Below are 13,571 nucleotides of genomic sequence, written 5' to 3'. Positions count from 1 at the left end.
GATAATCCTAAAACAAGAATGTTAAATAGCTGTGTCTGGGCATTATAGGAAACCTTAAATTCAGTTTGCCCACATACTTACTAGGAACACTATAGTCTACTTTTATAAAAGACCAAAAGCTGTGAAACATCCCATTGTTTGAATCTTTTCCAGCATTTTTGCAAGTCTAGTGTAACGACATAAATGCATCTATTTCCTGAAATGGCCACCACGAAGGTTCTGTATTTTTCCTATTTTTTTATTTTATTTTTTATTTTTTTATCATTTATTTTTTATTTTGAGAGGGGAGGGGTAGAAGGAGTGAGAGAAAGAGCCCTGTGGAGCCTGAGGGAAGGCTAAAATCCCACGACCCTGGGATCATGACCTGAAATGGAATCAAGAGTCAGACGCTCAATCAACTGAGCCACCAGGCATGCTGGTTCTGACCTTTTAGAAAGTTCATTACCTGCTATGTGTAATCAGTGAGTACATTCAGACCAAGACCAAATACACAGATACTGTACAATGATGAGTCTTAAACTCTCAGGTTTATTATTGACAAAATCAAAGTTAAATAAAATGTAAGAATGCTTTACGCTTTTGAAAATCTTCAATCCAGGTATAACCAGATATTCCCAATTCCATAGCTCTTAGTTCAGGCCTTTGCTCTTAGCTCCAACTGCAACCACGTGGCAGACTTCTACTTCAGCCCCCAACTTCTGCAGTTCGTGCAACCAGACCATTTGCTTATGTGAAAGACGATCGTTGGGGCCTTTAACTTCCACCAGCTGGAAGATAAGATTTAAAAAAATTATTAGTATCTTACTGAAACGGAAGAGCCAAGTAAGCTATAATAGTTTTCACTAACAACTACTTCAATGGCTTCTACTATATTACTGTACTTACATATATAAAACAAATATACATATGTGAATTTCACTGAGAATTATTCAGTACAAAGTAGGCAGTTCCCGATAGAGAATTAGTAAGTTGATTCTGAATACATAGTTGAAAATTTTTAATGTTTATTTTTGAGACAGAGAGAGAGAGAGAGAGAGAGAACATGAGTGGGGGAAGGGCAGAGAGAGAGGGAGACATGGTCTGAAGCAGACTCCAGGCTCTCAGCTGTCAGCACAAAGCCCGACATGGGGCCCAAACTCCTGAAACGTGAGCTCATGACCTGAGCCAAAGTTGTATGCTTAACCCACTGAGCCACCCAGGCGCCCCCAAAAACAATTTTTAAAGCATGTACTAGACTGTTGCTCCCCTGCTTAAAACCCTTCAATTACTTCTTGTTATGTCTGCAATTAAGTCCACTTTTGCCATGACCCACAAAACCGTATGAGCTGGCCCCCGCCAACCACTCCAAGGGCGCTTCAGTTTCCAAGAAAAGACCAGCCTCTTACCAACTGAAGGGCCCTTCCATACGCTTGCTGTTCTGCTGCCTAGGACATTTCTTCTGGTTTTTCACATGTCTGACATGTTACCCTTCAATGCTCAGCCTAATTCATCTCAAAGAGGTCAGTACATCTCTATGCAGGGTCCTTCCTATGCACTTCTTTCATGGCATTTATCAGAAGATAAAACTGTTCATTATATATCCACTCCATGAAGCCAGGAACTGTGTCAGTTTTATTCACTCAACTTCAAAACAGTGATAAAAACTATCCAGATTTTTCAAATTTGATGGAAATAATAAACTCAAAGATCCAAGCAGCTCAATGAGCCCCAAGTACAGAAACATTAAGAATACTACATACAGAAACATAATTAAGTTGCATAATCAGTGATAAAGGGAATATTTTAAAAGCAGCTAGAATTTTTTGAAGCCTAAAGGAAAGGATTACAGATTGATCATTATATAGGACAGTGGAGTGGACCAATATTTTAAAGTACTGGAAGAAAAAAAAAAAAACTATTACCATAGAATTCTTGCCTCAGAAAAAATATCTTTCAAAAACAAAGATGAAATAAAGACTTAAGACATATAAAACCTAAAACATCCGTTACCAGCTGACCTCCAGTTCAAGAAGGGTTAAAGTTCTTTAAGCAGAGGTGAGGTGGAATGATAGCACATGGAAGTCTGGATCTCTATAAAGGGAATAACAAGCATTAAGAAATTGTATCTATGTGAATAAATATAAAGATTCTTTTTTTTTTTTAATGTTTATTTTTGAGAGAGAGACAGAGCGGAAGTGAGGGAGGGACAGAGAGAATGGGAGACACAGAATCCGAAGCAGACTCCAGGCCCTGAGCTATCAGCCCAGAGCCTGATGCAGGGCTTGAACCCATGAACTGCAAAATCACGACCTAAGCCAAAGTCAGACGCTTAACTGACTGAGCCACCCAGGCACCCCTAAAGGTTCTTAACAATCAACTGTAGAAAGCAAAAAAAATGCAGAGTTTATAACATGTAGAAATATAATGTATGAACATCACAAAGGCTGGGAGAGGAGATACAAAAATGTACTCTTGTAAGTTTCTCTATACTATATATGGGATGATAAGATCACTTGAAAGTAGATAATAAGTTTAAGATGTACACTGTTAACACTGGAACAACCACTTATATGTACAACAAGGTTACAGTTAATAAGCCAATAAAGGGTTAAAACGCAATCTGTAAAAAAAAAAGGGGGAGGTAGAAAAAGGAGAGGAAAGGAGAACAAGAGAGCTGAGACAAAAAACAAATATCAAAATGGCAGCTTTAAAGCCAAATGTCAATAATCACATCAAATGTAAATGGTCCAAACACCCAATTAAAAGGCAAAGGAAATCCACCTATAAGAAATTTATTAACTATAAAGACAAAATAAGTTAAAAATAAAAGACTAGAAAAAGATACGTTAATACTAATCCAAAGAAAGCTGGAGTGGCTGTATATTAATAGTCAATTTCTGAGTGAAAAACGTGACCAGGAATAGAGAAGGGTCATTTCACAATGATGAAGGGATCAGTTCACCAAGAGGACATGAGAGTCCTTCAAGTTTGTACATCTGATCACAGAGCTTGAGGATATATGAAGCAAACTGGACAGAACTGCAAGGAGAGACACACGAATCCTCAGTTCCAGTCAGAGATGTCCTAGGACCCCAAAAGCACAATCCGTTAAAGAACAGAGAAGTGGGACTTGGCCAAAATGTAAAGTTTCTGCTCTTCAAATGACACTATTACAAGAATGAAAAGACAAGGCACAGACTGGGATGAACTATAGCTGATAAAGGACTTGATTCCAGAATTTTAAATCTCAAAACTCAATAATAAGAAAAACAACCTGGGATAGGCAGCAGGATAAGACCAAGGTGAGACAAGGGGAGGTGGGGGCGGAAATGAGCCTACAACACGTGATGAGGCGCTCGCCCTAAGCTCACTTAGAAGACAGTTCCCAGTCATCTCATCCTCATGGTGTTCACACCCTGTGGAACCCCCTCCCTTTGAGCATGGGCTGGACCCTGGAACTTGCTTCTAAAGGAAGAATACAGCACAAGGGAGGGATTGTCCCTTGCACAATCAGGTTACAAGAGACAGACTTCCATCTTGCCCACACTGGCTCTTCCCGCTCGCCTGCTCTGATGACCAGAGCTGCCAAGGTGAGCACTGCATGGTGGACAGGGGAGGCCCACATGTGAGGGGCTGAGGAGGCCCTGGCCGACCGCCACTGAGGTACCATGGCCCTCAGTCCAAGAGCTTTTGAGGGATTCAATCTTGCCAACAACCATGCAAGGAATGCCTACATTGTAGCCTCTCTTTAAATTGCTAATAAAATTATCACAGAAATAGGACTTTCCATTCTGGCCCAACTGACCTTAAAGCGATGACTCTGGGAGTCCCACACCACCAGGTCAGGGAGGCCCCCTCGGCAGTGCCGGAAGTCCACAGCCAGCCGCCTGCACACACCACTGAGGACAGGGCCGCCCAAGCAGGAAACAAGATCCTGCACACAAAATATGTGGACGGTTAGCCGTTCCCTGTGACAGGGATCCTGAAATACTTTCACTGATCACAAGATAGGAGAAAACTGTGTAATTCGACACAGGTGAATTCCAAGGCCTTCAGGTGGTGTTCTGCTTGTGCCAGGGCTCCAGAGCCACTGGCTGAAATGCCCACTGGCACAGTCTGGGGAGTCAGTTACACTTCTGTCCAGCCGGGAAAACCCTGGGGAACAGGTGAGGAAGAGGGAATGTGGTGTAAATACTCAGGAATAGGACAGTGATGGCTTGCAAAGGCCAGCAGTTGCAGGGACAGCAACGGTGCCCTCCCTGCTGAGGGTCACAGGAGGCTGTCAACTAAGGGGAAGAAGGCATAACGGGGCTTATTTTGTGCCCTGCCACGTTCCCATCAAGAACAGTGGCATCTGGACTAGGGTATTATCATATACATAAATGTATGCACGGGCACAGTCACATACACACACACACACACGTGCATATAAACATACATACACACGCACACGTATGCATATACATGTGTACACACACGTATACACACAGGTACATGTATATACAGGATTTCTGACCAAATCCCGCTGCAGATTCTCACCTGAGCTTGCTGAAGAGAAGCAAAGCGATCCCAGCTGACAATGGAAGCCACTCGGCCTTCCTGGGCCTGCCACGCGGCTGCCACCCAGGCCCGCAGGCTCTCTGCGGGGGCGCTGTGAATCAGCTGCAGCCTGGCCTCGATGGCCGGCCCCCTGCTCGTGAAGAAGCTGTCTGTACACAAGTCCAGTGGGCATGCCTATGTCGCAGGGAAAAGAAGCTCTCATACTGTGCCTGGAGAGACCCTGATTCATCAGAACCTTCAGTACCTGTAAAATTTGGAAGCTGGCCAATCTGATTAAATGGACACATTCTTTTTTTTAAAAGATAGGCAAAAAACAATCTAAGTAATCTAACATAAAAGCAACTTATTGTACTGGTTTGCTATCACAACAATCTGTGAAAAGAGCTTTTAGTTGACGTTGGTGGCACTCTTAGCAGGTGCGTGTAATGGAGCACGTGATGGTGCAGGCCCGGACAGGAGCCCAGTGAGGGCCGAAGCCGAAGAAACACAGGAATGGTCTCAAGGGGAATGAAGAAGGTAAATAAAGCAGGTTAAAGTTTAAAACGTAGCAGACTTAACATTTTAAATTCTAGGAGCCTGACTTTAAAATAAAAACTCTTACAGAGAATCAGCACCATCCAGAAGATTGTACTTGACAGATTTCTGATGGCAGCAGGCACATGGCACACGGGTGGGCAGGAACCACAAGGGGCAGGATCGTCTGCTAGCCTACAAAGCACATGCGCCTGGCGCTGCCTAACCTGAGTACCTGGTAGGCATTTCTGAAGACGTCTGGTATCCCGTCCATGAAGATTACATCCCACAGGAGGAGGCCATACAACGTGCTAAAGGTGGACCCTTCCCCATGAATCCCTAAGACAAAGTCATACACACACAGAGGAAGGTCAGTTTTTTCTGTTTTTTAAAAACTACCACCTTAACCTACTGCTTACTCAATCTGAAGGAAATAATAGATTTTAGGTTCAAAATCAAATGCTGTTTTCTTGCCATTCCTAGCTCATTTGTTTACATCACATTGCTTTTCTACAGAAGGCTCATAGGAGAGCAAAAATCTGAGAAATCATGGAAAAATTCAAATACACATTTCAGAGCCATAAAGTAGCTGGCAGTTCTCAAACTTTAATGAGAAACCCAGGGAAAGTTCTTAAAGCTAAATAAAAACAAATTTCCGCCTCAGGCTGCAGGGATTCAATACAGTAAGTGTGGGTGGGCCAAGAACCCCACAGAGGGCTCTGGTGTAGGGACCCTTGGCCACACTTGCAGAAAGGCCCCCCAAAAGAGATCGGAGAAAGATGAGGACCCAGGAGTCCGTGCCCTCTGACCTAGCAGGTGCCATCTCCATTCACCTCACTGGACCTACCATTCCACTGCTCTGGCCTGGACAAGCATGCCCAGTGTTTCTGAGATTCAGAGCTCTTATGGAAACTTTCTACCTCAGAGACCACCTAGCTCAGACCCCTTCCTCACACCACATACAAACTGTACTGATTGGGTGACGACCTCAGACGATCTACCATGTGCCTAGGCCATGTACGTGTCATAGCAAAGTCAGGGGGACCAGGGGCTCAGCCTTGGCACAGCACGCAGACCTGTCTCCCAGGGCGAGTCCTCTACACTTTGCCACACCTGACCAGGGACAGTGGCTGGGCGGGCCCCTCTCTCCCCCCACATTACAACCTTGACCAAAGCGGGTGCTGCCCGCCCCCCCCCCCCCCCCAACCGACCCTGTCCCAATATGCAGGCAGAAGGGCACTTCTGGCTGGCAGGCCCTGCTCTGTCATGTGCCAGGTCACGGTGCAGCACAAGACACAGAGAGCAGAGACCAGGCCGTGCCTGCACGTGCGTCCTGTGTGGAAGTGCAGAGACCAGAACTTCTGCCGGAAGTGGCATGGCCAGGCCCCCTCTGTCCCGCCTTGCTGAGGCTGCGCTGTGCCTTCTGTCCCTCTCTCAGTTCTAGCCCCTGGGCCATGCAGCCTGTCTCGGAGACGCGAAAGGACAGCCACAGGAACAACATGAAGTGTCTCAGGCCTCCGGGCTGGAGCTGAGCCCTTTTCTTCAGCAAGCTGCACACTGGGATCCTGGGCTCCTGCCCGGCCGAGACTGAAACTGTGTGAAACTTGATTTCCAGCCTGCTTTCTGTCTGGGAGTATGCACTATCCGCCGGCCAGGCAGGAATGCTGGAGGTCAGGATCCCTGAACTCCTAAGCCGTCTATGCCATGCATTTGTATTGTAAGTGAAATCATTTTTGGTGAGCTCCTTCTGAGTTAAGTCAGAAATAAATTTCCCTGAAGAGAGCCTGACATTGCCCTTACCCTCTAATCTTCTCTCGAACAGACTGACAGCAAGGGTTTGCTCATTTTCACTGCATCAATTTTAATAAATGAAGAAAATATTTTATATTCTGGAATTGGAATCATCCGTCCGTTTTTCAGGCTCGTGGCTAAACGGAAAGCATTTCACTGGGTCTGGCTCACAGCCCACCCACCACAGGCCCTGATATACATGCCCTCCTCCCCCAACTGCCCAGTTCATGCATCTCCTACAGTTCATCTGGGGACGGCTGCTCATTCTATTCTTTCATTTCTAACCTTTCAGGTCTGTTTATCTCTGTCTTCACTGGGGTTCACACTTCTTCTCTATAGCGTCTCTCTTCCCTGTAAGCAATAAAGATGCCACACAGATATTCTTAACTTCCAACACTCAGTGTCGCTTCATGATCCTCATTAATCCATGAATCCTCATCCTTATTATGTAAATGCTTACATAATACTCAAGAGAAATAATGTCCCGATTTTCACATATTTGAAGGTATCAGAGTATTTTTAAGCCTCATGCATGGGCACAGGGGAGTCCTGTCTGGACAGAGGAAGGGCTTGGTGGGTACCCCGGGAGTGTCTGGGGTCAGCCTCCACCATCCGAGGGCAGGGGCATGGACAGAAGACTGGAAGAAGCTGGCAGTACCTGGGGCTCACTGCACCACTCCACTTTTGTACAAAGGCATGTTCAACACCTTCCATAATAAAAAGTTTAAAAAAGAAAACAAGACGGGAGCGGGCCTCTCCGGGAGAGCTGTGCTGCCTCCCCCTTGTCCCTGGTGGGGCAGATGGGTGCCTTCTCTGCAATCCTGTCTCACAGTTTGACTTGACGTATTCTAGTCACTACCACCTTTCACTAAGGACAGAGTGACAAGCGCACTGTACCAATCAGAAGGGAAATTCTCAGTGTCTCCTCTTACACCGGGCGTCAGATAAAGCACTAATTCTCTGAGACCAGAATCAAAAAAGAGAATAAGAGGGAAGAGGGGCTGATGTGGATAAATACACAAACACAAGCAATTCCAGAAAACACAAGAGATAAGTAAATTAGTTAAAAACAAAACAAAACACTTGGCTGCTGCTATGTAACAAGGCTCACCACAGGGTGACGAGAGACACCCAGAGCAGCTCCCACTAACAAGTGCAGGGTCGCCCCATGGCACGTTGGACACAGACCGGGGGGGGCACCCCAAAGGCTAACGGACCCTCCCAGAGAGGGAGGGGCTCACTCTCCACCGTTCTGTGCATAGGGAGTACCTAAGAAGCGTGCTAACACCTCCAGTCAAAGATGGCTCCTGACTGGGCACAAAGGCCCCGTGACAAACTGTGCCACCAAGATACTGGAGGCTCACCTCTGTATTTTACTCTGTCTTTTCTTGCTCACACCAGTCCCAACTCCCAAACAGGGACTTCCCACTTTCACTGTGCATTTCCTCTTGAGCCCCATTTGGTCACGCATAGCATGGTGATGAGCTGTCAGCAGGTACAGGTGCCCTTCTACAGAGGAGAAGCCAGACCTCAGGAGCCTGTGTGTGTGTGTATTGTACTCTGACTTACAGACTTTTATTCTCCTCCCTCACGTGATCAAGAGAGCTCATTCTACAAGAAATTCAAAGCACTGCTCTTTCAGCAACTTCTCTGGTTTCCCGGGAGCTATGCCATTTCAGGACTTGGTCCTTCAATCCCCTTAAAGTCATTAGCTAACTATGAGGCCTGCTCACTCTTTCCAGAAGCTCACTCTTTCGTGGCCCAGCTCCACAGCTCCTACATCCTCTAAAGGGCTCTGTTACCACGCAGCACTCCTGGTAGTCCTCTGCCCTTTCTTATCCTCTGCTGCCCAACACAAGCTCTCTGAGAGCAAAACAGGCCCCACTTGCTTCTAACGTCCTACCAGAAAGCGCTATTCCTCACAGGCCTTGGGTGGTGGATGCTGGTTACGTGGAAGATGGCCTTTAACAACTATAGTTAGTAAAATTCTTTTCCACATCCTCCCTGGTCAGCAGCATCTTCCACCGGGGACAGGACAGAGAGACGGTAGCCACCCACTGCTGACAAACCATCACCCAGCAACAGGGCAGGCTGGGAGAAGGGCCGTGCATTACCCTGGTCGAAGCCGCTGCGTCTATAATAGGCCAATGCCACCTCCTCCACAGAGCACAGGACCGTGGCAGGGGCGGTGGGCCCCCCAGCCTCCATCACGAACACAGACTTGCCCATCCCACGCTGCGGGCACAGCCGGCCCGTGATGGTCACCTGAGACAGCAGCAGGAGAACACCCATTAGCCTCACTTGAGCTCCAGTCCCCACAAACCTGACTTCCGTGTCCTAAGGACGCACCTTCCTATACTCCCCTCAAGCCACGGATTCTCAGCAGAGTGTGAGGCCATGTGACCCACACTCTGGTGCCTGTGAGGGTGTAGACAGGTCACCGCCCCAGCCTCGGGGAAGTCATGGACCCCAAAGCTACTCTCCAGGCACCCTGACCAAGCAGGAGACACTGGAAAAGGCTGTGAGCTTCTGACTCAGGGGTTTTACAGAAAGTCACTCAACCCCAGGCATGAGCAAACCAACCCACCAGGCTGGGCTGAGCCTTCCAATGTAGGAGGCACAGGTATGAAAACAAGGAGTCACTGTCTAAAACGAGCATTAGAATTTTCTAAGTCTAAAAGAAAATGCACATTGAAACCAGTCCTTAGGCTGTTTCCATTCAGGAAAAAACCCAGTACATGCTTTTAAGTCCAAAGCACCCAAAGGATATTTACTTACATGTTTAACATCTTCCACAGTTATTTCTGGTAGCCGATGGAAGAGGTGCCTGTACTTCTGACAGCTCGGAGACTCTCTCAGGCGCACGGCTCTCTGATACAGTGAAAGACGATGCCCTGTTCTTACTTCTGGATCTGCCAGCCCTTCTGCGATGCACTTAATAGCCTAACAAAGAACACAGTCCCACATTAGGATCCTGAAAGACCTCATGGCAGCATCTGCTAATTCAACGTGACAGGAAACCCCACTGTTAATTAATTATTCAATTTTGCTAATTAGCAAGTGGCCAAAGCAATAGTTCCAGAGATAAAGGTTATTATTTCCTTAGATCTCATTCTGCTTTTAATGCACAGATGAATCATAATCCCTGACTATAAATGTCTGAGACTATTTCCCAGTTGTATCTGCAGACAGGGCAAATCTCAGCTACCACACCCTCAGGGAGACTGAGAAAGTTAGAGATGCCCGTGGGTAACGGGCTGGAGAAGACTGACAGAAAGACTTGACTCAGTGGTTCTCAGAGCACCACCTGGGGAGCTCTGAAAACATACATGTGTTCTCCACCTCTGATCTGCATAAATTGGCATCTCTGAGCAGGAGTGGGAGTGGGGGACAGGCATCTGACCACTTCAGAGCTGCCAGTTAAGTTTCATGTGCACTCAGGAACCACAGAGCTGGTCTAGACCCCTCATTTACAGGGAGAAGAATCTTGGGTTTGGAGGACTTAAATGCATTTCCTAAGGTTATTCAGAGTTGCACAAATAAACAAAAATACTGAAAACCACAACAGGATACCACTTCACACCTAACAGGATGACTAAATCATAAAAAAGGAAAATAGTAAGTGTTGACAAGGATGTGGGAGAAACTAGAACCCGCATGCATTGCTGGCAGGAACGTAAAAATGACTCAATACTGAAAATCGGTAAGCAGTTCCTCAAAAAGCTAAACACAGAATTACCACATGACCCAGCAATTCCACTGCTGGGTTTTAGCCAAAAGAACTGAAAGCAGAGTTTTGAACAGATATTTATACACCCGTAATCACAGCAGTGTTATTCTTAACAACCAAAAGGTGGAAACAACCCCAATGTCCATCAACAGAAGAATAAATGAACACAATGTGGTCTCCATGTACAATGCAGTATTATTCAGCCTTAAAAAGGAAGGAAATTCTGACACCTGCTACAACATGGATGAACCTGGAGGACAGGCTGCTCAGTGAAATAAGCTGAGCCACGAAAGATCAAATTTTATACTATTTCACTTCCATGAAATATCTAGAAGAGGCAAATTCATAGAAACAGACAGAAGACTGGAGATCAGTGGGGGCTGTGGGGGAAGAGGGAACAAGGAGCCACTACTCAATGGCCACACAGTTTCTATTTGGAGTGATGACAAGTTTTGGAAATAGTGGTGATGTTTGCACAAACACTACGATTATAATTAATGCAGCTGAATGTACCCCAATTAATGCCACTAATGTACCCCAAAGATTATTCAAATGGCAAGTTTTATGTGTTATATTATTTAGTACAATAAGAATAAAAAGTAAAAACAGGGGTGCCTGGATGGCTCAGTAGGTTGAGCATCCATCCGACTTTGGCTCAGGTCATGATCTCGTGACCCATGAGTTCGAGCCCCATGTCGGGCTCTGTGCTGACAGCTTGGAGCCTGGATCCTGCTTCAGATTCTGTGTCTTCCTCTCTCTCCGCCCCTCCCCTGTTCATGCTCTGTCTCTTTTTCTCTCTCTCAAAAATAATTAAACATTAAAAAAATTAAATAGAAAAGAATAAATGTCTTATCGCTTAAAAAAAAAAAAAAAAGTAAAAAACAATACTACAACAACAAAAACAGCCACCCTGAACATTAGTGAAAGATCAGGCCATCAGGAGTGGAGCGGTCAAAGGAATCAAGAAGAGTGAAGGAGACACTGACTTGGCTCCACCACAGGGAGGGGATGGCCAGCTACCCCCCTCGGCCCAGCCCAGCTTCTGAGCACTTTGCAAGAATAAGAACTCTGCCGATGAATTCCTTCACTGGAAACTGGGGTAAAGAAATGAGCAACATGGTAACAAAATGATGAAGACTGTGAGTGTGGCCAGTACGATCTCTGAGAAAGGGCTAAAAGGAACTAGGATTTTCTAGAGGTCTCAAAAGTAAGCTCAACTCGTCTCCCTCTGTGCACCTAAGTGAATGCTCCTCTTGGTGGAGCTGTGAACAGGGGGGAGATCCAAGCCCTTTCAGCGAAAGAAAGAGGCAACAGAAACAGCCTTTTTCTGCCTTTGGCTGTGGGCTAACGGATACAGTCTCTTGCTATTTCAGCCTGAGCAAACAGCGAGAGGTAAGGAAGCACACCCGCCTCCGAGGAAGAAAACAGGCTTCATGGGCTTGAAGCACTTTAGGTAACAAGGCACTTTTTCAGTTTAAGGCAGTAAAAATAGTATGTCCTACTTCCACACCCTTGGTCAACTTTTCCACCCCCACATCACCCTGATTCACTTAAAGTTGCTGCAGAAAAAAACAAAAGCTTCTCAAGGCACAGTCCCCTCCATTCAACACAAATGCAGGGCTGCCAGGCAGGAACCTCAGGCGGCCACACAAAGAGCCACTGTCGCCACTGGGCTCGGCAGAAGCTGCCTGTGGAGGCTCCACCCCGCTCAGCCCTGGCAGTAACCGGGATCCTGGACTCCCAAGGTCCCTGCCACAGAGAATACCAGCACCCAGAAGAGAAGGTGGCCTGCTGCATTAGTCAGACAATACATTTCCCCATGGAAAGAAACCTCTTTCGTCAGACTTTCTACCTGGAGGCCCCATGCAACAAATGAGTGACATCACCATTTCCAAAATGAGGACGGGGACCTCTAAGTCTCCTGCTCCCTTAATTCCTAGATCTCGAATTCCTAAATCCCAACACACAGCCCCACTACCAACCCACATTCCAAATCAGTGAAGACAACAAGAAAGTGTCCGGTCTTCATTGTAACACTTCTGTTAGCATCCCTTTTAGTTTTGGGGGAAGGGGGTTGGAAGAACACAGACAAAAGAAGAAATGTTAAAAAAAATACATATTCTAATTACACTTAGAATTCTAAGGTATTAACAGTTTGCTATGTATTTTAATTTATGCAAAAGTTTAAAAAGGCTCAGGGTGTATCTAGTTACTGAATACCGGTTCAAGGCGTTTCAAGTGCTGGTGTAAGTTGAGAGCCAATCTATCCCACCACCGGCCTCTGCTGTCAGGACAATACACTTTCTGCGACAAGAGGTTTTCAAGTTCCTTGACTGCTTCCTGTTGCAACAACAAAGGAAGTTTATTAGGCTCATACATATCCGAGAAAGTAACTACAGTTAGTGGCCAAGAAGATTGGCAAAGTATATTTATAACACACGTGTTCCACTCTAAAAGGCCGAGGACCCCGGAATGCGAAGACTGAGACGTCCCCTCTGGAGCAGGCCCGAGCCCCTGAGGCATCCCCACTTTTCACCCAGGTCTCCTGCCAACTGATGAGTGAGCAAACAGAGTTCTGTCAACACTGCTTGATATTCTCTACAAACCAAGTCAACTGGTGCAGGGCTGCACACAGTCAAGTTCCAGCGGCCGAGCACTGGTCAGGGGCTATACGGCCGCATGCTTCTGGGAATACAGTAGGTCACAGGGCCAAGGGTGTGAGGAATGAATGGGGGGCAGGACTGGAATGAGCAGGCTTCATCCAAACACCCCAAACACCCCACCCCACCTCAACAGGGACACTTTCCGGTCTAGATCTATACACACACTGTTCAGTTTTTGTGGTTCATGGATCTCTTAGAAACATCTAATGATTCCCTTTAGAAAAGTACGCACAAACCCCCAGATAACTCACTTGTGGGGTTCACATACTTCCCACAGCCAACCCCATGATCCTCTTGGGTTTCATGGACCCGTGACAAGAGCCCTGGGTTCTGTG

At 46.3% G+C, this 13,571-nt stretch overlaps 1 protein-coding gene across 8 annotated transcripts in view; it reads right to left on the bottom strand.

The window, feature by feature from the left end:
• Positions 1-508: 508 nt before the first annotated feature.
• The window catches only part of FAN1 (FANCD2 and FANCI associated nuclease 1), a 34,140-nt gene continuing 21,077 nt past the window's right edge, over positions 509-13,571 (bottom strand). For 2 of the 8 annotated variants that reach the window (XM_045448869.1, XM_045448871.1), the window contains exons 8-14: positions 12,794-12,913; positions 9,622-9,786; positions 8,958-9,108; positions 5,288-5,391; positions 4,519-4,713; positions 3,785-3,913; positions 509-767 (exon numbers count right to left, since the gene is read on the bottom strand). In XM_045448869.1, the coding sequence (XP_045304825.1) occupies positions 630-767; positions 3,785-3,913; positions 4,519-4,713; positions 5,288-5,391; positions 8,958-9,108; positions 9,622-9,786; positions 12,794-12,913 (1,002 nt within the window). In that variant the 3' untranslated portion in view covers positions 509-629. Of the gene's footprint in view, positions 768-1,989; positions 2,071-3,784; positions 3,914-4,518; positions 4,714-5,287; positions 5,392-7,148; positions 7,195-8,207; positions 8,353-8,957; positions 9,109-9,621; positions 9,787-12,793; positions 12,914-13,571 lie in introns of those variants that run through there. The other 6 variants (XM_045448867.1, XM_045448868.1, XM_045448872.1 and 3 more) reach the window with 6 other exon arrangements.

This window comes from Leopardus geoffroyi, chromosome B3 (genome assembly GCF_018350155.1).
Source record: "Leopardus geoffroyi isolate Oge1 chromosome B3, O.geoffroyi_Oge1_pat1.0, whole genome shotgun sequence".
NCBI lineage: Eukaryota > Metazoa > Chordata > Mammalia > Carnivora > Felidae > Leopardus > Leopardus geoffroyi.
This window is presented reverse-complemented; position numbering and strand designations above follow the sequence as displayed.